At 33.6% G+C, this 24,275-nt stretch overlaps 3 protein-coding genes across 6 annotated transcripts; all 3 read right to left on the bottom strand.

Annotated features, from left to right (window-relative positions):
• Nucleotides 1-1,682: 1,682 nt before the first annotated feature.
• LOC102605767 (probable tyrosine-protein phosphatase At1g05000) lies at nt 1,683-5,779 on the bottom strand. Of its 2 annotated transcripts, none has more exons than XM_006352322.2 (5): nt 5,336-5,779; nt 5,144-5,243; nt 2,537-2,597; nt 2,389-2,432; nt 1,683-2,283 (listed from the first exon to the last, which is right to left on the bottom strand). In XM_006352322.2, exons 1-5 carry the CDS (start codon nt 5,566-5,568, stop codon nt 2,098-2,100), a joined length of 624 nt encoding a protein of 207 aa, XP_006352384.1. In that variant the 5' UTR covers nt 5,569-5,779; the 3' UTR covers nt 1,683-2,097. The 2 variants fall into 2 exon arrangements, with proteins under 2 accessions (XP_006352384.1, XP_006352385.1); XM_006352323.2 differs by having other exon boundaries at nt 5,150-5,243; nt 5,336-5,775.
• Nucleotides 5,780-8,003: 2,224 nt separating this feature from the next.
• LOC102605430 (E3 ubiquitin-protein ligase COP1-like) lies at nt 8,004-14,278 on the bottom strand. 3 transcript variants are annotated; one of them, XM_006352321.2, is made up of 13 exons: nt 13,666-14,278; nt 12,353-12,430; nt 11,719-11,874; nt 10,831-11,190; nt 10,588-10,745; nt 10,427-10,492; nt 10,161-10,239; nt 9,768-9,923; nt 9,577-9,675; nt 9,232-9,336; nt 8,963-9,142; nt 8,726-8,836; nt 8,004-8,644 (listed from the first exon to the last, which is right to left on the bottom strand). In XM_006352321.2, exons 1-13 carry the CDS (start codon nt 14,014-14,016, stop codon nt 8,474-8,476), a joined length of 2,070 nt encoding a protein of 689 aa, XP_006352383.2. In that variant the 5' UTR covers nt 14,017-14,278; the 3' UTR covers nt 8,004-8,473. The 3 variants fall into 3 exon arrangements, with proteins under 3 accessions (XP_006352383.2, XP_015166404.1, XP_015166405.1); XM_015310918.1 differs by having other exon boundaries at nt 10,427-10,489; XM_015310919.1 differs by lacking the exon at nt 13,666-14,278 and having other exon boundaries at nt 11,719-11,878; nt 12,353-12,432.
• A 3,595-nt stretch (nt 14,279-17,873) lies between these two features.
• LOC102605095 (ubiquinol oxidase 4, chloroplastic/chromoplastic) lies at nt 17,874-22,722 on the bottom strand. The gene is made up of 9 exons (XM_006352320.2): nt 22,373-22,722; nt 21,465-21,660; nt 20,805-20,898; nt 19,961-20,076; nt 19,433-19,541; nt 18,957-19,025; nt 18,590-18,661; nt 18,458-18,505; nt 17,874-18,367 (listed from the first exon to the last, which is right to left on the bottom strand). The coding sequence occupies exons 1-9, from the start codon at nt 22,546-22,548 to the stop codon at nt 18,147-18,149; spliced, it is 1,101 nt and encodes a 366-aa protein (XP_006352382.1). The 5' UTR covers nt 22,549-22,722; the 3' UTR covers nt 17,874-18,146.
• Between the last annotated feature and the right edge of the window lie 1,553 nt (nt 22,723-24,275).

The raw sequence follows: 24,275 nt of genomic DNA, 5'->3' as shown, positions 1-24,275 counted from the left end.
AATTAGGTGACACCTAATGAAACTTAACGATAACCGTTCTTTAACAAAGGCGATTTTATGAATTATGTTGTTGAGACATCGAAAAATATTGTAGGAAAGAATAATATTTCGCTATCATGCCATGTTCGACAGAGTTCCTAATATTTTTTTATTAGATTATAATAATTTTGCAATATGAACACTTTACTCTATGTAAATATTAATGACTATTTTTATAATTCAAACATGCTATAAAGAATTCTTTTATTAAGTATTTAAACTAGTCCATGAAAAATTATATCTCTATTTGAAATATAGGTAAGATATGTGTATGATTTTTTTCAAATTTCATTTTATAAAACTACACGGAATACATTAGTGTTATTATTTCGTCTTTTAACTTCTATGTTTACGTAAAAGGGTTCGAATATGCGCAGGAATAAACTTGGTTTGGATTTCCAGGGTAGGGGTGAGGCCCCCATAGTGTATTTAAATGTAAGAAATAATATTAAATAGTAGATTTGAAATCAAAAAAATTTAAAAAATAATTAATGAACCGATACTAAAAATCTTCAAAATTAAACACATAAATTTTAAATTATGAATCCAAATTCGTTACTATTGTTATGATGAGATTTGTGGTGCATTGATTGATTTTTACGCATTGTTGGGCTTGTTTTGCCCCCACCTCCACCTGATTTTGCTGGGGTCTAGGAGGGCTTCAATTTGGTGAAGCTTCTATTTAAGACGTTTATTTTAAGTTTTAGTTAATAAATTTTTAGGAGTTTCTTGATCTTGTCATATTTTTAGTAGAAAAAAAATATAATTAGTGAAGATTAATGAAGCATTAATGAATGCTGATTAGTAGTTTTTTCTTTTGAGAGTTCTCAAAGAGTCAAATTGATGTACAAGACAACATGTAAATCCACTTTAATCTATCAAAAGGTCACACTAGAGAAAACTTTGAGAAAAAGGAAAGGGAAATAGCATGTTGTATATTAACAAGCATACGATAAATTATTCAAGGTTATCATAGAAAAATTAATATTCATTTATTCTTAATCAGAGATTTCACATTCGAACTTTAAAAATAGAAAATATCCTAATAAAGGAAGTGAGTCTTATACGGTACAAATTTAAATTAATTAAGGCTTCAAACCACGTATATTAAATATTGAGTAGGAAATTGAATACCAAAGAAATTAAAAAGCACAAGATAAAAGAGTTGATAATTCTAAAACACTAGGATAACATACGTTTACATGTGGTGAGGAAAAAGTTTTGATAACTGAAAATGTAAAGACAAATCTATCTTAGTTGCTATCAAAGTGATTTGTCTTTTTTTTAACAAACTCACAACTCTTCGAGTAGAAAGGTTGGGATTTTAACAGCAACAACCAACCAAGGTGCTTTATACGACGTAAATGATTTTCGATCATAAGTGAGAAATCTTTCCTCCTTCTCTGTCTTTATGAAGTAGAGATAAAGTCTCTGCATATACTCTATCCTCCTCAGACACCCCTTTTCCCACTAAGTTCGTTGTTGTAGTAGTATGATTGTTTACTCCACAATTTTGTAACTTGAACTGGAATTAAAGTTTTAACTTAATGATTGTTGACTTCTTGTTGCAAATCTGAATAAATAAAGAGACACTTGCGGTTCAAATTTTGAAAAAACATTTGCACATGTTCTCAAATTCTTTGTAATACAATTTAACTACTTAAAATATATCACCTCCTCCAACAGTTCAAAACCGTATACCAAAGGTATGAAGAGAAAAATATGAAGGTGCACTGAGTTCAAACTGAAGAAAACATAACCCTCCCTTTTCCCTTCTAATAAGCAAAAATAATGCACAACTTTTACAATTCCCAGATCATCTCCAATGAACACAAAAAGAGTTAAGGATGAGAGACCCTTTATCATAGGCCATGGCATCTACTTTCTACAAAGAGAGAGAGTGACTATGTCCAAATGAAAAGAAGAATCGGATACTAACGAAAACCATAACCAGAGTTCATATAAGGAATCCAATACTTTTGGGGGTGGACTCAAATTTTTTGATCCTGTTAAAAATGGAAAGCCAAAATTGCCGCTCGTCCTGTACATCTTATCCATTTAGTTCGGGGAATGTGAACAGAATGTTGGTGGTTGCTTGAAGCCGGAAATGTCAAACAACTCCATGAACCTCAGATCTGATACTCTAGTTTTCTCAGCAGCATACCTTTGGTACTCATCAAAAATTGAGGTGAGGCACCATTTCTGTAATTTTCTGAGGCACCCCACAAGGCTACCAGTTCGGTGCTGCATAATTTACCACGCAAGACGTAAACGGTGGTCAGAAATGTTGAGTGAAGATTCATGTAAGAAGAAAGCCAGATTTTTAAACAAAGACAAATGAAGGACTACCTTTCCTCTTTTGCAGTGAATTAACAGAGGGCGGTTCTTTTCATCTATAAAAAGAATCGAGAGAAATTGTAATACAGAATGTATTTAGCAAAACTAGTGGACAGAAACCTAAAGCAAGATATGATAAAATGCAACCCTTCATACTTACCAAGGACAACCCTCAAAGCTTCCTTTATTGTTTCCTCTGGGATGTTGACCAATGGTGGCTCCTGCATTGAGAAATAGTCGAGTACATGAAACTTTTTTGCTTCATATCAACAACTAGAAAGAAATGCTTCCTATTAACCCGTAGATAGATTGAAAAGAAACAACAATAAGAATATTCACATACACGGTTTGCACAATCATATGAAATTTCTAAAATGTCTGCAAACCAGACATAGCGTTCATATATGTTGCTACTAATGTTTGTAGTATGTGTACCTTCCAGTATAGATTGCAACCATATTAGTACTTTGTTTAAATTTCAAACCATCTCCATAATAGAAATATGTCTTTTCACTTGACCAACACCTTCGGATATCCAGATACAATGTGGTAAAGTGGTTATAGGACAAGAATACACATGGACGTTTTTTTATTCACCAATCAAGCCTCAGTGGAGGAGACAGAGATGGACCAAAAAATTTGGAGTAGCTTTGTCCAGCATTCGGACAGCAGAGAGAAATCATAGCTAGCATATGATGATTAAAAAACAAAAACATAGAAGAGGGTATGACAAATACAATGGTTTCCTAGTTTGATAGGCAACTATTTGACTTCCTCTAAGGCTGCTCAACATCAGGAAGGTAAGAAAAGAAGAAGTCATATGGACTTGATTGGGGGCTACATATCAAATGGCATGACAGATATGACAAACAGCAATAAACTTGATAAACCAGCAGATTCATCAGATTCTCTCTTCATAGTCAATCATCTAGTGATCTTCCTAGTTTAGCAATCCAATTAGTTGGGACTTGGGATGTAGAGTCGGACAGCTAATATGACCTGCTTCTGGTGAATCCGAAAAGAATGCAATTACATATTGCTAGTGGATAAATTTCTCTCTCCTACACACCAATTGGAGGATTTTCTCCAAGAAAGTGCAAAGCTCCAACAGGTTCAACTACTAGAATGTATCTGTTCTCACTTAGAATGTGGAAACTGGACAATCTTTCTTCAGGCTTTGGAAAACCACAAGAAACTCCCTACCTCCTTTCTTAAGTTATGAATTATTTTCGTTGCAGCATTACCTGTATTGCACCACCACCGAAACCATTTGGTTCATGCATCAAGAACAGAGGAAAACTAAAAGCTAAAACAAATAGAAGGAAGACAAAATAAATGCTAAGAATGATCAAGTAGCACCAGTTGCAGCAGGCCCTTATGAAGTAGAACTGTGACAAGTAATGTTGAGTGGTGGCTAAGAAGGAAGCAATAGTAGGAACTGTAGCTATACTTGCATTTTGTTGTAAAAGCAGAGTGCAATTTAAGAGGGAGAGGAACTTTAAGAACTAGACCCTTGAGAGAATCATAGAAAAAATTACAGCATGAGGCTGCAGGTGACAATCCCCATGGTGAAAATCTTTTAACCTATTATAGGTCTGCAGCTATCTGAAACCCAAACATATCACAAAACCATCTCAACTACTAGTTGATGAATATAAACACATGAAAACTTGCAGACGGTTTTGAAACAAGAACATATTTTGGGCCATGCAACCAAAAGTACAAGTTTAATACTCTGACATGACGTATACTAGTTCTGTAAGTCAAAGCCACGATGGCCAGATACATAGTTCACTTCCACAACAACTAAAGGAGAAATCAAGGGTCTGTGACTATTCCAACATACTGCTGCTAAATGACTCAAAATATCCTAGACCACAAAATTTTATAACCTCATCTCCTACAAACTAATACCACAAAACCTTTTGACTTTGGTCCTTGAAGAAAGATGCATCCTAATGCCTGTTTAGTAAGAAACTAATGATTAAACCTCCTGTTATACAAATCAGAATAACTTCAGACATGGAATAAATAAGGATGAGAACAAGTTAACAAACATATAGAGTAAGTATTCAATGCCAATAAATAGACTCTTTCTAAATAACCAGTCAACTAACTCCCATTTTTACATTCTTTGATAGCTAGAAAACAAGTCAATTAACTAATTAGAGAGCAAAAACAATGTCTTTTTCACCATCAGCCGACATAAGGAAATGGAACGAATAAAAGAGTTACTTTTTTTCTTTTCTTTTTTGGATAAGTCAAATAATTTCCAGAATATCACACCTAGTTGGTATTACAAAAATGGATAACGTAGTGTATAGTTGGCTAATCCTTGGTCCTTTCCCAAACTTCCCCAATTCATTTAGTCCAAACTTCAAACAAGCCTTTCTGGTAATGCTTTACAACTTGTAAAGATCAATTGAGACATTTTGGCAAAGGACTGAGGATTAAGTTAACTATACACTACGTTATCCATTTTTGTAATACCAACTAGGTGTGATATTCTGGAAATTATTTGACTTATCCAAAAAAGAAAAGAAAAAAAGTAACTCTTTTATTCGTTCCATTTCCTTATGTCGGCTGATGAGTTATAATCCGGAAATTATTTAATATACAAAAAGTAATGGTTTACAACAGCTTCCTCACAGAAAAATCGGATCAGTATCACTCAGCAACAAAATGCTTCTTTTTTTTGACAATTCCATCACATGATCATAACATTCTATATCATACTGATTTTGAGATATACATTACGGAAAATAACCTCAACCTTAGATCCTTCAATGGCGAACTGAAAAAGCCGAATTCCATTAGCATTTAGAAACTCCACATTAGCTTCAGGATATCGCTCTGGACACAAATATCTACACACAAAATATGCAAACAAACAAAAAAATCAATAAAAACGTAACTTCAAGTAACGAAACCGATCGATCGAATTCACGAACTAACTCACATGATAGAACGAAAACCTAGGGTTTGTAAAAAGGCAAAGTTAGCAGTATCAGGAAAACCAGACCGGAAAACACCGTAATCAACCATAGCGAAATTGAGAGGCGGAACAAGAAGTCCTTCACCATCTAATACCGGTGAATAACTCTCCAGCAGCAAACCGCCGTCGTCTTCGTCGTCGGAGCTGGAATTAACGATCGGATGACACGTGGATCGATCGCCGTTCTCCAATCGCATTGCTGCTGTTGGCGCCAAGTTAAAAAGGAGATACGTATTTAATTAGGAATTGAAAAATGTATATTTATAAAACTGAATTTTGATTCTATGGAATCTTTTCGGATCTTCGGCCTTTTATAAAGGTTAAAGGCCGGCTGCTAAATTGCGCTGCCTGTTTACGGGGTGAAGGTTTATATCGCGGTGTAAATCGAATAATTTGTATAGATCGATAGTATGACATTGAAGGATCGTTTGGTACAAAGGTTAAATTATCACGCATATAGGCTCTGAGTTAATATATCCTATATAAAAGATGAAATAAAATGAGAAATTTAGGATTAAGTTTGATATTATATTTGATTGACGATATAAGTTTAATACTAAACATAATTTTGAAATATTTACTTTATTCTGCGTATTGAATAGCGCTTAAAGATATAATAACTCGATAGTATAACGGAGGATAATATTAATTTTTTTTTAAATTTCTAGAAGTCGTATATCTTGTCTGTTGTCTCTGGTTACATATTTTTGCAGCCAATGATTTTGTTCTAAGAAAAAAATGTTTGTTTTAGAGAGTTTAAAAGGTTAATTTTTTAGAAAAACATAATATTTGAGTAATAACAAAAATTGTTTTTCAATTGTAGTAATGTTTTAAAGAGTTCATGATAAATAAATATTTAACTTTCATACATTTACGAGTTTTATACTTTAACTATCTATTGTTCTATTTACATAAACTTCAATTTTTTCGCAAGTTCTACTCCTCAACTATCACTGGTTTGCACACCTAGTTAGCCAAATATTTGTCTCAAATCGACAATATACATAAGCTAATTCAGCATCGAAGTGTGCTTAAAATTTAAATACAAAATAGTGATAGCTAAAACTGAAACTCGTAAAAGATGATAATAGATAAATAAAATAGTGAATAGTTAAAGATATAAAACTTGTGAAAAATAACGGAGTAACATTTAAGTTTTGGTTGGAAGGTGATAAGGTAATTGAAGGCAAGTGGGAATGAGGTATTCGATAAGGTGTCCATATTTGCCAAGTCCTTTTTGGACGGTTAAAGTTTACTGTATTTGTGGTTAGAGATTAAATGAACAAAAAAAAAAAATAGTGGGCACTACTACTTTTAACATGAGCAAAAAGAAACAAAAGTTTCGAAAAAGACTTGTAAAATAGTGCACTTAACCATATTTATTACGTATGGTGATTTGTGACCAATTTGGAAGTTGTTGGCATTCATTGATGGGTGTTCTTGAAATATTAATCATAGCATATTTTTTGGGTAATAAGTTGAATCATGTATGACTCATTAGCCATGGTAGGTATTAGGTCATATTTCAATTATATATTCGAGCTGTCAAATTAAATTGTACCTCTTGATTGACTTATACATTTATTTTTTGTCTATAAACTTTTTCTTGGATTGGTCGATTATCGAGCGAAAATAACAAGAGAAAGACTACTTATTAAAATTGTCAAGAGAGCAAAGAAAAAAGTGTCTTAAAATATTTTTAGCATGTGTAAACGTCATATGACTCATCAATCATGATAGATCAATTTCCAACTCTATTTATATGAGCTGTCAAGTCAAATTGTACCTTTATTAATAAACTTTGCTTTGGAATTTCAAAATTCACCAGCTTATAATAAAATTTCAAAATTCACCGATTTATAATAAAAATGCAATTTTGATTAAACTCTTTTAGTTTTTTCTTCCTATCAGATAATGATTAGTACATAATGTTATCCTTTCTGCATGAAAGATAAGGCCAATCAATTGGTGGCGCGATTGACGCCTCATGCTTTGAAGATTCAGACACTAATATTATCATATAATATAGAATAATAATTCGGGCATTGTCGGTTTTAAATTTGAATAAAGTAAGAGGGTTATAATAGGTTGACACCGGTGTGAAACTCACCAATTTACGATACTTGTAGGTAAAAGTATCATACATAAACAAGGCAAATATATCGATAGTCTCTTAAACTTGTCAGTAAATTTTATTTAGACACTTGAATTATAGCTTGTCCTGACTAAGCACATGAACACATGATAAAGTGTTTCTATTAGACACTCCCGACTCAAATTTTGAAAAAGTTAAAGTGCAAGTTCTCAAAATCTCATTAAATACACCTCCTTTAATCATACACATTATTAGCCTCAACAAGTCGTAAAACCTCCTATATTTTAATTGAGGTTGATATGTATAACTAACGAAAGTAACAAATTTTATGTGATTTAACTTATACATGTAATGGGAGCTTGAAAATACACACCGAAGCTTCTTAAAAATTTGATTCCAAAATGCGTAAAACACTTCATCACGTGACTACGTTCTCAATTGAAGTATGCCGTAATTCAAATGTCTAAATGAAATTTACTTCCAAAACTTCAAATAGTCTCTATCAGTTTAGTACTATGTGAGGGGAGGAGTGGAAAATGGAGACTAATAAAAAGACCTTTGACAATTGAAAAGAATAGAAAGTGTGAAAATAATGCTTTACATGGTAAAGCTGGCAAAACAGTTTTTTTACAGAAGTAAAATTCATGTTTTCACTACAACTTTCACTCTACTATCCTGATCTCTATATACTATAAACTATAAAACACAACCCCATTAAAGAGAGGATTCACAAACTATAAGAATTATGTGACTTCTACTACTATATAATCAGTTTGGGACTGAGGCGTAGTTGTTCTACTACTATGTAATCACACGTCAAAAGCTACATCTGCGTTCCCATCAAACAGACTTTGTTATAAGGAACCACCAAAATCGAAAACCAATGTTAGCATTCCTGTACAATGGAGAACTCATACCTCTTTTCCTTTGCAATAAAGCCTCTTCATCAGTCAAACGTTATCGATCATTTGTGTTTGATTGATTGTTTGATCAATCAAATGTTATGATCAAGCAGCAAGAACAAGTGCTTTTATTGTCCCTTGACTGTTTGCTGTAACAATCGTTGGGCTGTCCCGTTTCCAACAAACAGCACTGATGAAAAATGATCCCATGTCCCCGTCTGGATCATTCTGATCATCAGAAACAAATCTGTGCCAAGCTGCTGGTTTAGAAATTGCCTGCACATATAGTTCAGTAACAGATTAAGCATTGGAAAACGATGTTAAATCGTTTGTTCTCAACTAGTTTCAGAAATATACCTTGTGATAGACAAAGACTTCATTTGTCTCACTTCCACATGCAAGGTATTCACTGTTTACTGTAAGACCAACAAAGTTCTTCTCGTTTGTATGTCCTTTAAACGTACGCAGCTGAGAGTAAAAACAGAACAAGGAAAATGCTGGTTCAGTATGAATTGGTTTTCACATATTGACTGGCTCTCAGGAATTAGATATTATCTTTCTGATTGTGAAAATGATGGGAGCATGATTACTTACTGGAACGTTCTCATTGACATCCCACAAACGTAGTGTACTATCGGTTGATGCAGAAGCTAGCTCATAGTTTGATAGAAATTTTACATATGAAACAGCTTTACGGTGTCCACTGAAAATGTACAGTGGCTGGCTAATATTTCTCAAGTCGTAATAGTGAACGTGATGATCTGCAGAACCCACCTGCAATTTATATATATATAGGTTCACGCCTTAGTTTGAAAATTTAACCTTTAACATGAAATACAAATAAACCTTCAATGGAAACTTACAGCTATGTGAGCACTGGATCCAGGATTATACTTCACCGAGCAAATGTTAGCTTTCATGTCAATGGTAAGAACACTAGCTTCCTGATTCGTGCACCAAACTTTAACCTGTTGAGAAATTAATTAGCGCATTTCAAGTATAGAGCCTCGTCAAACCAAGTTCTGTTCTTTCGATTTAGTACACTGACTTCAGATCTCCGAGCAGAAAGATATTAGATAAATCCCAATTTCACCTTACCTCATTTGTCAAATTTGTTTTACTTTCAGAAACACTATGATTTTCTTTCCAGAAACCAAATTAGGAAACACGTAAACTTGAGAAAACACATATTCCGAATTTCTATTTACCTTGCAATCATCACTACCAGATACAAGCATAGAAGGTTCAGTACGACAAAAGTCAACACTCCATGCTCGTTTTTCATGCTCCTCGTACTCCATCACACTCTGAAAAAGAAAGTGTTCATCTTATCCCATCAGATATAAACTGCAGATTCATATGAAGGTGTTTTCATGATCTAGATAAAAGATGATACTACCTGACGAGTTGTAACATCCCAAACCGTTACTATGCCCTCATAGTCACTGCTTGCTAAGTGGTTTTTAGTGTAGTTGTTCCAACTCAAACAACTTAGTTTAGATCGGGTAGACATTTCAACAATTGGACATTGCGCATCAGCTGGTTCGTTTACCACCTGATAAAGAGAACATACAACAATTAGCAAATTGTATCTTTTAAAAAAAAACAAAGTTCAATTATCAAACAGTTAAATTTCTCCGAAAACATCTAGCATGTGAAAATCCTATCTGAGAAGACAAAAGGGGCTAGAAACAAAGTTCAATTAATAAAACAATCATTAAACTACAAGCAGAATTTTTTTGTGTGGGAAGATAAGCAAAAATTAAGCAGCTCACATGAAGCATGAACTTACTGATGAAAACTCGAAGACCTTAATTCTTCGTGATACCCCAGCAGTAGCAAACAATTCATCATCTCGGTCAAATTCAATACTGTCAAGAAGAGGAAATTTAGTTGCTTGCAAAAACACACACAAAAAAGGTTTGACTATAACGTATCCAGAAAAAAACTACTAATAAGAGTAGCCTGTTTCTCAATAACCGATTATCTCTAGTGCTAGTTTCGAAAAAAGGACAACTGAAGAAAAAAAGGTTTTGGATTTTACAATGAACTTCTTACCTTGAAACAATATTGGCTGAGTGGAAAATGTCAGAATGCCTGAGTTCAGCAACAACCCGCAGACTACTATTTCAACAAGCACAGTTGAAAAAAGAACGGTAAGCACAAATATTTAGGATCATTTGCAGCCAACACTACTATTATTAGATGAACTGATGTACCTGTATCGTGTAAAGGTAGACAGAACAGATTGAAAATCCTCAAGTCCCGCAGAATAACCTACTCTATTCATGATATTTGCTACCCTTTCTCCCTGTTTCTGCGACTGTCTTGCCCAATAGCGCCTCTTTTGTAGGTAACAATCTTGAAGCTCATTGAACTGTTGACAATTGAACATGTTAAAAGAGGGCATATGAACATCAGCACGACCATCAACAAGCACAACAGTAAGTTACAGAATTAACCTGTGCATGAACGCGTCGTTTCCTTGCTAATGACTTTCCAGGTTGATTAGGATCCTGTGAATCTGATCCACCTTGGTTGTCATCCTTCCGTTGCACAATTTGAGGATTCTGAGGAGCTCTTGTATCAGTATTCCTGGTCTGTGAAGTGCCAGCACGACCTTGTTCTTGTAAATTGACAGGACTAGAAACAATTGCACCACTTCCCTTATCTCTCAATGGAGGCCTGACTGTCATTGCAGATGAATCATCTACTAGCGTTCTCATTTTCGCAGAATATCTACCTCTTGTCCTATATAACTCTATTCTACGCTTCTCCACAGCATTTATGTCTTCTTTAATGTATTGGAGATCATTTTGAATCTAGGAAAAGTGCAAAATACAATCAATAATCTGCTTGACTCTTAATCAGTAGAGAGACAAGAGATTTAGGTTTTCTATTGTATACCACAGGTTTATAAAATTGCCAGTATCTAAGGAGCCTAAAGTTCTTAGAAATTTAACACAAACACAACTTGTAAATGCACAAAATTACAAAAACACATTCCCTTAACTGGATAATAAATGAAAAAAGAACATCCTCAAGGAAGATTAGCTATGAGTTTAATCTTTTTAAATGATAGCGAAATATGCAAACTCCCTTGCTTAGCAAGGGAGAAGGCAAGGTCCAGGTATCTACCAACGAGATCATGTTCCTTTCCTCGTTATAATATTTAATTGAACACGCTTTCTCTAGTTAGAATGCAAAGATATTGTACAAGAAAAGCAAATTCTACCTGCCGGAGGGATGTGAATTAAGTAGAATAGAGTACAATAAGTTCCCAAATGACAACAGATGAACTCAAACTAAAAGTGGCAATGTGTAAAGTCGGTAGAAGTTCAAGGAAAAACCTCATTAAGCTCGTCAACTTTTTGCTTCTTTAAACACTGGAGAAACTCGAGCAGAATCTGAAGATTTGTTTCAGCTTCTTCTTGTTCCATTTTTCTTTTCTTGTCCATAAGAAGTGATAATAGACTATCCAGCTCTTTAACGGACACCTCGCATCCCTGCCTAAGAATCAGAATGAGAATCCTGAACAGATATATGGAGATGATCCCGACAGTATGACAGAGTGTGTTAAAAGGCAAAATCATCCTAGACTAATCAGAGATTAGAGAACTAAAAAGAGCTGCTGAAATGCAAAGTTAGGGACGCTCTCCACTAAAACTAAGTTGAATGGGCACTTACAAGTCTCCTACAGAAAGAACCAGCCATAGCATGCTCAGATATTCTATTTCTGTTTTTTAATTTCTCACAAGTCACGACTTTATGATATCTTTCCCTCAACGAGTCAAAGCATTTAGTACGGTAAAATCTAAAAGTGGCTGGACAATGAAAGAGACTAACATCAGCCTACAATATGTAGCATCATATCACTGGTATCTCAGCAAAACTGAGTTGCATCATCATCCGGACAAAGAACATTAACTAGTTTATCTACAACGATACGAAGAAAGCTTGTTTAACTTTTCATGCATATCTGACCTGCTGTATTGCTTGGCGAAGTTGTTCCACAGGTGTAGCACTTTTGGCCATTTGGCGAGCAGATTTCTTCATCAATAACTACACAATGGAAAAAACTTCAACACAACTTGATTTGAGTGGAAAATAACCTTCGAGAATGTCATCGATATCCAATAAACTGGTGAAAAAATGAAGACCATAAAACAAAATAACAGAAGAAAAGGGAAGAAAAATAGAAACAAAGGAAATGAAACTACTAAACTTTAACACAACTTGGTTTATCGATAAAGTTTTAACTACAAAACTCAGTCCTTTACACAGCAGAATGCAGATCAAACCAGATTAATGCGAGCTACATTTATATCCACCAATTTCCAATCCATGTAAATCTTTACGTACATTCTACAGCAGATTTCTAAAATACCACACAATTAAATTCAAAAAAAATCCCTAGAGAGTGAGATTCCTTCAACAGTAACTTTCTCCCCGCTACAGAATGCAGCACTATTCCAACCAATATTTGTCATTGACGCAATACATAAAATAGGTTTGAGACATCATTAACTCCTATATCTCAGCTGACCCAAGAATTCCTGCAACCTTAAATATTGAAGTCCTGTCGTAATATACAGAAGCCTCTATTTAAGCTGAGGGTCTATCGAAAACAGCATCTCTATCTCTACGAGGATCTCTCTATATCTATGAGGCAGGAGTAAGGATTGCATACACTCTAACCTACATATACAGAAGCCAGCATAATAATTCCTGGTAGACTTACTAATAAGGACCTATATTCAAATATGTATATTTTTCAACTCAAAAAGACTGAACTTTGCTAGTTCAATATGTACTTCCCCAATCACTCATAAAAATCCTAAAATTCATCAAATCCTGAGCATTTCTCAGTAACATAAACACAAAAGGACGAAACCAGATTCTTCCAAGGCATGTTGCTAAAAAAAGAACATTACTGATAATTCAACTTAAGCCAAAAATTTCATCTCAAAAAAAGCACCAGAATTCCAATTCATCTCATCTGCTTTAAAATTTTCCCCAATTTGAAAAACACTAGTATTATTATTACTAATACTGCCCTTAAACAAACTACACAGCTCACCGATCAACGCAATACAACACATTTTGTATCTTCATTCATATACATTTCAAACAAACACGATTATTACACTTATATATAAGTGAAATCCAAATTCATGAAAAAAACTGCTCTAGCTATCGTTAAGGATATTTAAGCTCATTGCAGTATAATCTTCACCGATCTAACTAAAATTCAAAAATCGAACATTCAAATCATGAAAAAAGCTGCAAAATTTCACCTTATTAAGAAGGAAATTAGGATAAAGATGATTCGTCGTCAAGTAATGAGAACAACAAGGACAATCACTTTTATTCTGCAAATGAGTAACAATGCACATATAACAAAAACTATGTCCACACGCCGTTAGAAACGCATCCTTTATAATTTGCATACATATCGGACACAGTATATCCTTATCCACCTCCTCTTCCTCTTCCTCTTCCTCCTCCGCAACTCTCTCCGTCACCACCACCACCTCCGTCCCAACCACCGCCGCCTCCGTCTCCGCTCCGGCCGGAGCTGAAGTTTCACCGGCGTTCACCGTCGGCACTAATACTCCCATTGAATTACGCTCTCCTCCTCCTCCCATCACACTCCGCCCGATCGAACTGATCAGGAGGTCAAGTACGAACAAGGTTCAAGTCTATCGATCTGTTACAATGCGTCGATTACATAATTGTTGTTATGATATATATTTATAGTATAGAAGATGAAAAGGAAATTGGAATGGGAGAGATGATTACTGTATGTGTGATTTCTTTTTTTGTTGTTTGTTGTATTTTTGTGAGGGTATAAAAGAACCACGTTGGCGGGGAACGGGTGTTTTTCAAAACTGGAGAGACTTGTTAGTGTGACCGCCTCATAATAATTATTTTCTTTTTTTTCGTATTCAAATGGATTTATATAGTTTTCAACAACCAATTAAAATCAAGCCGAAAACTTGTTTTCTTAAGTTTTACGTTTTAAGTTTTTTAACTTATTAATCTTTCCACTCAGTTTTACTTATTCACGATATTAAAAATAGATATTATTTATTTATTTATCTAATTTGAAAAATGAAGAGAGAATTTACTACTTTATACTTTATTATATTTAAAATTTCTTCGTCCTACTTTTCTTTTTAGTTGAAAGGTTTGTTTTTTTCTTGTTCAGTATTCAAAATATATATTCATTTTTTTATTTATCTAATTTGAAAAAAATTGAAGTAATAGTTTATTATTTTATATGTCATCATCTCTCAATTTGTTTATCATAAGTTTCGTAAAAGTCTCTTGATGGATAAAATGCTTCCTAATAAAATTCGTATCTAGGGGATTCTAAACCGAGACATCTGGTTAAGGATGGAGAAGTAGTTACAAGTTTACTACCAGCCTTGTTGATTTTGTACCATTAAACTAAAGATAGGTAGAATATATCAAATTAAATAATAGTAATAGTTACAATTTACAAACATTCTAGCATCTAAATTTTTTGTTGTCTAATAAATTATCTAAATCAATTAATTTCTTAAGGATTTTCAATGCATCTTTACATTTTTTTTCTACGAGTAAACTAGGATAAATTAATCATATAATATAATGTAACGTTATTAAGTGGTTCACTTAATAAAGTGTGCTAAAATTATACTTATTTTTAGTTAAGTATGTTTTATTTGTTAAACCCCATATATATCCAAAGAAACAATTACACAAAGTAAACAATTAAAAAAAGGTTAAAATAATGATGAGATTTATGACTGATATAGGTGCTACGGGTTTGAAAAGAGGAAATTATACTATGCGGGACAAGACAAGACATATTAAAATCTTCGATCGTGGATTTATGTGTGTTTGGCCAGCTATGCATCGTGCACACTTGCCCTTCCTAATTACGCTATTAAATGCATGGAGATTTATGATACTAAATTTTGGCCACAAATTGATTATGAATTTGACATTACAATTTAATGTATTTCTAGCTAATTAACCTCACTCTCACATCAATTATTATGATAGAAAAAATGGGACTATACGTAAGTGCAATAAATGAAAGTACTTCACCTAGAAATGAGAAAGAAATGGAAATTAAAATTTTTTTAAAAAAATTGTCAAAAATTCTTATCGATGAGTCAAATTCCAATGAGCCATCCAAAAAAAATTAACAACACTTAACTATAGTTAAGTTATCGATGTGTGTATCATGAATAAAAAGTTATCGATGTGTGTATCATGAAAAAAATATATGTCTTGCATTTGCTGATTTCTAGATGATTATGGATCGATAAATTTGGACGAATCGATATTTTCAAGTGAAAAAATATATTTATAGTGTTAGAGAAGTTTGATAAAATTTGTATGTTGAAGTTCAACCTTATCATAAAAAAGTAGTGACGTGGCGTACTTCCATCGACTAATTAAAAGGGTTAAACTAATCCCACTATAAATAGAATAAACATTTTTTTTTACTCTAAATAGATTAGAGTTAAAATTAGGGCAGAAAGAGAGCAACACAATTTTCTAAAACAAGTGGCTTGACTAATCCACGATATCTGCTAGTTAATATAATGTTTATTTTACTTTAATTAGAACTGCTCATTAGCTAATCCGTCGAATTCTTTCATATCAGAATTCTCCAACATGAACATAAACGAAATTTTGAATTATTTTAATTCTTGAATTTGAGGTATATGAAAAATGACTTTTTGATTTTTTTTTGTCTCTATATATATAGTGATTAGGACGAAGATCAAATAAATCGATATCACAATTGTATAATTATAAAGAATCTTCTTTAATGTGTTATTTTTCTTTAGATTTATGTATGAACTCCAAGAAATTATACGTCTTTTGACAATTTCTATATGATTATACGTCTATCTCTTTCTAATGACAAAGACACAATTTTTATTAACGAAGATTTAACATTTACTATTATATATATATATATATATATATTACAAGTAGAAAATTTAATTTTAATCCTTATATATATATATATATATATATATGTACGATGTGATTTTGACGGATTTAATTAGCTCTTCTATAGCTTCACCCTTGCTTGTCTTCTTCTAACGTCTCCATTCATTTTGCCGATTTTTTTCTACTTTATTCTCGGGAGAATTAATAGTATTCGTATTCACTTTTCAAGGACTCTCAATCTATCAATTAATAATAGAGATATTCAATCGCGCTATACTTACACTTCTTGTGGAATATATGTATACTTACACTTCTTGTGGAATATATGTAATTATCATTTATGGTCTTATTTATAATATTACATAAAAACTTTAGGACCTCAACATTTTCACGTGATATTGTTGGTCTTATAATATATAGTTTTGACATATTCTTCTATAGAGACAATTTGGAGAGCTACACACAATCTTTTCTAAAACAATTGGCTACTGACTGAGCCACGATATTAATTATTACTGTATTATTTATTGGCTGCTTCAATTTTTCCACTTGTTGGAATTTAGTATATATGATAAACGTGGACCAATAAAAACAAAGAAAACATTATGAGTCGTGTAACATGGCCAACAAACCTAATTCTACTTTTTCGTTGCATCATGCATGAACTTTATATAGTCAATCGCGCGCCAAAAGTTGTTAGGGCAACCCATCGTCTCGAATTTAAGTGTTGAATATAATTTTTTCAATAAAAAGTGTTTTTAATAGACTTTACATATTACGTATTTGAAATATCCTATTTGAATACACATTTCAAACACCATATATCTGGAGTTGCTATGAAGCACGAGAATTATGCATATTATATATATGATCATTTAAATAATGGTCGTAAATTGAATATATGCACTTTGTCTGTTTTAATGCGAATACTGAATGCCCGATAAAAGATTGGAAATATAAGAGGGGAAAAAGACAAACAACTTTTTATTGCCTTTACTTTTTTGATGATGACTTGGAGATGTGTCTTCAAAATCTACCATAAAGTACAATTTGCTCATCAATGGTGCAGACTGTAGTGCATGCACACTTTCACATGACCTAAAAATCTGGAGTTCAGAGAACTTTATGAGATATTTTTGCTACAATAATAATTACAATAATATTATAATACAATAAGATAGTTCCAAAGCGTAGCTTCATCGTGTGCATGTAGATTGCTTAAGGTACGAGCAAGCTAACCTGACACCACCGTCATGTACAGTATATATCACATAATCGAATTTTATTTTTATTATTGGTTCAAATGTTAAATTTAATTTAGTATTAATGCCTATTTTTCCTGAAGTTGTAATTTGTCCGATATAAACACCATCCTTGTCAAGCCAAAAACTCTGGTTTCAAACTCATCTAACGTATTCATTAAATATATCAATTCATCTCCGCGAACAAGAAACATGGAGCATAATCTCATTTCCCATTATGGTGTACACACAACTATATAGCTGAGCTTGTCACGGGCTAAAAGGCAACATACTTGTGTGTGTGTAACCAGCTCATGGAGTCGATAGATCCAAAAGTTGTCAAGATCCCTCCACCTTTAATCATAGGTTTCGGGTACACATTCTAAATATAAAAACAATCATAGTAAGGAGAGCTTCTCCTTTTAATAGGCTTACATGAGGTAAACTATGTATTTTGCCTTGAAACTTTCCAAAAGGTCTCCCTACCTAAGACAAAAAGATACAACATGTATCTATATCCTTGTATTTTTGTCTATACTAGTATATACAAGTATAGTTTGTTCGCGTTTTTCCTTTCCCTACCTTTTGCTGACTTGAGTATCGGTGACAGACTTCTTTATACAGTCCACGATACCTATACAATCAACCTGAGGAACGGGACACCCTGGATCATCTTCAGACTCATCACATGGATTTGTGTGGGGAGAACGAAGGCTCCCATGAGTTTGACAGGCTTTCATTGTCTTACAATGCTCTGCTTCGTCATCTCTAATGTTCATGAATACATCGTATAGATTATCTAAACAGGAAACGTAGACTTCAATCAGGATTATACTCTCACTTGTCTAAAAACAGTTTACTAAAGGTATATCATTGAGGTGCGTTTTACCTATTTTTGGTCTTCGAGTATTAGGTTCTCGTGAAGTTTGAAACTCATCTGATGCAATCACAAAACGGTTTAGATTACTGAACCAGATGGATATCGGGTCACGAGAATATTAAGTAAGACTGTAACACTCACCAAACAAATACAAGTCACCTCCCGTGTAGTAGTCCACTGCAATCTTTGGAGCGGGCAAATTCTTCAATTCCTCTGCAGAAGCATTAGGACTACATATATTAGTTAAGAATATATACTCCCCCCCACCCCCTTCAATTTGATTGTACCAAAATGCCCTTCAATCTCGTGGTCTTAAACATGCCTTGTTGAAAGTTGGAATTAAAGAGTTGCCAAAAAGGAAAAAGACATTCGTTTTGAAACAAACAAATTGAAGAATAGTATAGCATATCCTCGAGAAACGGCCAAACAAATTAAAGGAAACTAGCACTTCTAATTCCATCAATGCAACTTTGCTGTTCAAACTATTCAACTTCTTAAAAAAAATTACCTCCTTGATCCTTGATGAATTTATCGTAAGTCTCGTATGCATGGCTCTCCACACATTCAGAGAAATGATCTGCAAGAATTGAAGGAACACCAATCAATGTATTGATATTAACCTTGGTAATGGCCATACATAAAAAAACTCACCAGTCACTCCTTAAGGACCTTATCAAACATAAAATCGTGACCAATCACCAATTTTATTTTCAGGTAAACAAATCAAAGAACTTAAAGCCAGGCAAAGAACGGTAAAAATATCAAAAGTGCCTTCCTCCCCCAAATATGTAAAGAAAGTAAGACCTAAAAAATGCTAATGCTTCCCCTAAAAACAACAACAATGAAAAGATGAAACTCGTACAAAACCCACGGGAAACACTGAATCCATAAACGTGAAAGCTATGAAACCCACAGAGACTCGTTGAAAGAACACACGTACGTTGCAGAAAAATGATTAAATCAGATCTTAATACTCCAACTTACATGCCATTCTCGGGCTCAAAGCATACATCAAGACTGTCATGAAATAATAGAATATAGCTATATGTTGTGCAAGAAATCGATCAAACCACCAAGCATTTCCCCCTAATTCCTGCAGTTGAACCACAATTACCATTAATACCAAGACAAAGAAATATTGGTATTATATCGCAATTAAAATTCTAGAAATTAAGGCTTTGTGATGCCTGACATATATGTTCATTACATTGATGCGCAAATTTGTAGAAGCCCATCCCGGAAAAAAGTTTATTCTTTCAAGAAAATAAGTAAATGAGCTATAATACACTCCTCCAGCAAAAAGTTCAAACTTGCACATAGAGAAAACGAAACATCAAGCTCTCCATATTTTAACTCATTCTGAATAAACTACGGCTAGTTAAGATGGAACATATACAACTCACTCACTAAACCGGAAACACGGATGCTCATCAGTTTAATTAAAAGGCTGAGAGGAAAATAAAACTTGGATGCACTGAAAGGAAATCAAGAAGTTAGAAGAAAGAGCATTACTTCCATAATGAGCAAATGGTGCATCTCATTCCAGCTTTCAGCAAAATGCACCTTCATATAATCTGCTCTTCTCCACCAGCCAAAGCTTTCATACATGTGAAGAACCGATATAAATGCTGTTATGAACACATGACCACACATGTCTTTATTAGAGGTTGGATTTACAATAATATCTTTCACAAGTACAATAAATCAAGAAAGGGCTATTAGGTCTCTTTAATAACTCAAAGATATTTATGGCCTTCAACGGGGAAAAGAAGCATTTCAGTAATCTGCTTTAGAAAGGTACAATCATATCTCTTGCACGATGCCAAGTTAGAGTGTATGTTCAGAGGTAAAGAAACAAGTAGAATAAATGTATACCTAAATACGGAGAGATGTTGAGAAGTGATCTCTTTATGAGAGTGGTGATTGTATTATATCGTGTTCCTCAATTTTATGTACTATTATTATTCTCTTTACTATGGTTATCTTTACTACTTTGTTGTCAATATTTTTCTCTTTCTTCTGTATTTTCATCAGAGCTCTTTGCTCTTGTATCCTTCGAACCTGTTTTGAAAACGCTTTTCTTGAGCCGAGGGTCTTTTCAGAAACAACTGGTCTACCTCTCCAAGGTAGGGATAAGGTCTACATACACCCAACCTCCCCGAACCCCACTTATGGGATCACACTAGCTATTTATTGTTGCTGATTGTATTATAAAGGTAGCACTACGGAAGTGCTGTAGTAATTACATGTGAGCAAAAAAACAAAACAAAAATCCCTTTCCAATCTTACAGGAAGATGTTTGAAAAGTGATCTAGGTGCTACAAAACAATCAGCAGCTTGAAAGAATAGTACTTACCAAAATAAGGAACTCTTGCAATTGTTTCCAGAACAAAAAACCTTGCATAGTTTCGGTCGTGATACAAAGTGTCAAGAATCTTTATCACTGAATCCTGAAATTATCAGCATAATTTTGAGATCAGACAAATTCCAAACCAAATGGAAATGTTGACAAGCTACTCAGCAATAAACCTTGTGCAATAAAGATGTTCCTAATAGAAAATACTGTCAAACACCTTTTCATCAACGTATCACATGATACTATAAAATCAATTTCAGAAAATAACTTATTCACTCGGCACAGAGCAATTCCATAAATTTACAATACAAAACATGTCAAAAGAAGATGAAGTTGCACACTCTATTACCGAATTCCGATGCATTGTTCAAGTTGCAACTAAAGTAATCCAAACAGTAACTTTAACATCAACCATGATCATTTCTAGTTGTATCTTCTTCTTTTAGGGGAAGGGAGAAAGGGATAGGCCCTATTGTAACGAATGGTAGAGAAATAACTTGCACCATGCTGCAGGAATTCATATAGCCAAGACTAACTAATTTTAAGGTTGAGCCATAGTGGATTGATATTAATTCACACGCAAATCTGACAAAGACGCCAGTTTCGAGTTGAAAAGAAATATAAAAGACACTATTTAGATTCAGAAAATGCAATACCTACCGTGAGTAAGATATTTACAGACTGCTCAAGCTTTATAACCCATTTTTCTAGACCATTAGAGGATGAATCATCTGGTGGCTCCCCATTACTTCCCCCTCCCACATTACCAGGAAAACTCTTAGGTGCAAAAGATTTCTCCACAACCACTTCTTCTTCATTCTCTTGTAACAACGTTGCTCGAACCCTACATGATTTTCTGCATACAATTGTACAACGGAAAGAAGGAAAATTTTTTAACCAAATCCATCATTCATATATGTGAAGTTCAAGGAAATGTCAATCAACCTGCAAATTACTACAAAAAAGCAATCAAACAATTAACTTGCCTCGATTCCAAACTAGTTCAAGTCGACTAGAAGATCCTCTATATTCATTCGGCTCTATTTGAGCTCATTACATTCTAATACTATATAAACTATCTTCTTAAGCAACAAATGCACAAGAACTTCATTTCAATGCTAATCATTTGCAAGATTCCAATACTAACTACATGTCCTTTTTAACTCATAAATGCATAGCAAATTTTTTTAAGAAATATCCATCAGTGTTAAAAATGGAGCCTTGACGTAACTGGTAAAGTTGCTGCCAGGTAGCCTAGAGGTCACGAGTTCAAGTTGTGCTTACAATAGACAAGCCCTCCCCACACACGCACCGTGGAAGCTTAGTGCACCGGGCTGCCTTTTTTAATCATTGAATGTTAACCATATGCAATTGACACAAACTAACTAACCAAAGAAATACTTAATCAATTCTCTTAGCCACAATTGTCAAATTGCTGGTTCACACAGAAGTTCAAACTCCAACAAAAATATACTAAACTACAACCCAAAAAACAGCAAATATTTGAAAAAAGATCATATTTTTGAGCTGATTTACCATAAAAACAAAACCTGTATGCAATAATTTACCTCGAAACCGAACACCGTGAAGACCCATCAGATTTCCGAATTGAAAAAAGAGAATTAAACCGAAATGGGTTCTGGGAATTGCATAAAACTGATGATTTCTCAAAACTGCTAGCTCTCAAACAAGAATATGAAGAAACTGAGGTTCCAAAACTCATAGCAGAAGTCGAAATCGCCATTCTTGATCCTTCTTCCTTCCCACAAAAATCAAATTAATACTTTTTTAAGGTCAAAGGAAGGTAAGGAAAAGAAAATTCCGAAGTGGGAAAGTTGCTAGTTTTCTGAGAAACCAAACAGCTTTGCCCAGTGGACAAAGTGCGATGGCATTGGAAAAGTTAGGGATAGTTTTGAAAAGTATCAAAATGTTTTGTCGTTATTTGGAAAATTAGATATTTTTGAAGGACTGTGATTGTCATTTTCGGCAAGTTTTGGTTCGGTATATTCGTTTGGATCGGTGTCGAACCGAAGTTTTGGACCTGTTTTAGAGGACCCACTAATGGGCTTATTAGGAATTTTATGGTATAGTCTGTTTTGATATCGTCATTTAATTTAGGGAAAATTGTATATAATAGCAAACTATTAATTCAAATTAAATGCTATAAATATAGTTTGATTTAATTGTACTTCATAGCAAACTGTTGCTATTTCACCTCTCTCCTGGTGAATCTCGTTCGCCACTCTCGTTCTCTCCCTCGCCTCTCTCGTTTTTTATACAAACGCAAGTGTATAAAGTGTGTTTGTGTTTGTATAAAGCGAGAGAAAATTGTATATATACATATATTTTCGTTCCCCTCTCTCCCCTCTCCCAGATCTCGCTCGCTCACTCGCCTCTCTCACTTTATACAAAAAATCTTTTTGTATATGTATATCAAAACAGATTATACAACTGTTTTTTTTGTATATGTATAGCGAATTATACATATATATGTTTGCTATGGAGCACAATTATGCAAACTTTGCTATAACATACAAATATGAATTTTGTGTTTGCTATATGTGAAAGTTGCTCTTTAATTTATGCCCATCCTTTAATCATTTTTCGACATGTATCTATTTTGAATAAATGGTGTTTGAAGTTAGAGTTGAAGAAATCAAACTTCAAACGAAATGACCTAATTTACATATGAGTGATGCGTGCAAAAATTGGGTGGACTTCAATCATTTTTTTGCATATATGATTAAAGTTCAAGTGAAAATTATTGAATTAAGATCAAAATGATGGAATTTCAACAAGGAAAAAAACCTAAAGTTTAATTATATGTGTCTGAGTTGTAGTCGTATAAAAACTTCACACGTAGATTGTGAAGTTATAGATTTTGTCAAGTTAAATGACAACATCAAAATCGAATATTGTCATGCACTTCACCCACAATATAGAGATCAATTGGGCTTGTCAAAATAGGATCGAGGCTTAATGGGCTCATCAAAATGAGGTCTATGACTTGTCAAGATAAAACATTGGGCCTATTGGGTTTTTCAAAATAAATAAAAATGAGGTTAAGTGGGCTTGTCAAAATAAGAGTCGTTACGGGGCGGAGATAGCAAGGGCCAAAGAGGGTCATCTGGACCTGTTCGATAGAAAATTACACTACTAATATATGATTTTTTTACGTATATATAGTAGATATTGATATGTTTAATTTTTATACTTTAAATCTTCTTAGTGAAAATTATGATTCTGCCATTACTTGATTACATGTCAAGCATATGTTAGGAGTATATGAGGTAAGCATTTGATACATTTTTAACATAGTGAACCTGTTCAACTATATACACGTCAATATAACTAAAATTTATGTCTAATAGACAATATATTACACTATTTTTACTATTTTTCAATTGTTGAAATATCTCGAATTCCTACTTCATAAGCAAAACTAATTTATCAATAATGACAAAATGAAAT

Source organism: Solanum tuberosum, unplaced genomic scaffold (assembly GCF_000226075.1).
Source record: "Solanum tuberosum cultivar DM 1-3 516 R44 unplaced genomic scaffold, SolTub_3.0 scf00148, whole genome shotgun sequence".
Classification (NCBI taxonomy): Eukaryota; Viridiplantae; Streptophyta; class Magnoliopsida; order Solanales; family Solanaceae; genus Solanum; species Solanum tuberosum.
This window is presented reverse-complemented; position numbering and strand designations above follow the sequence as displayed.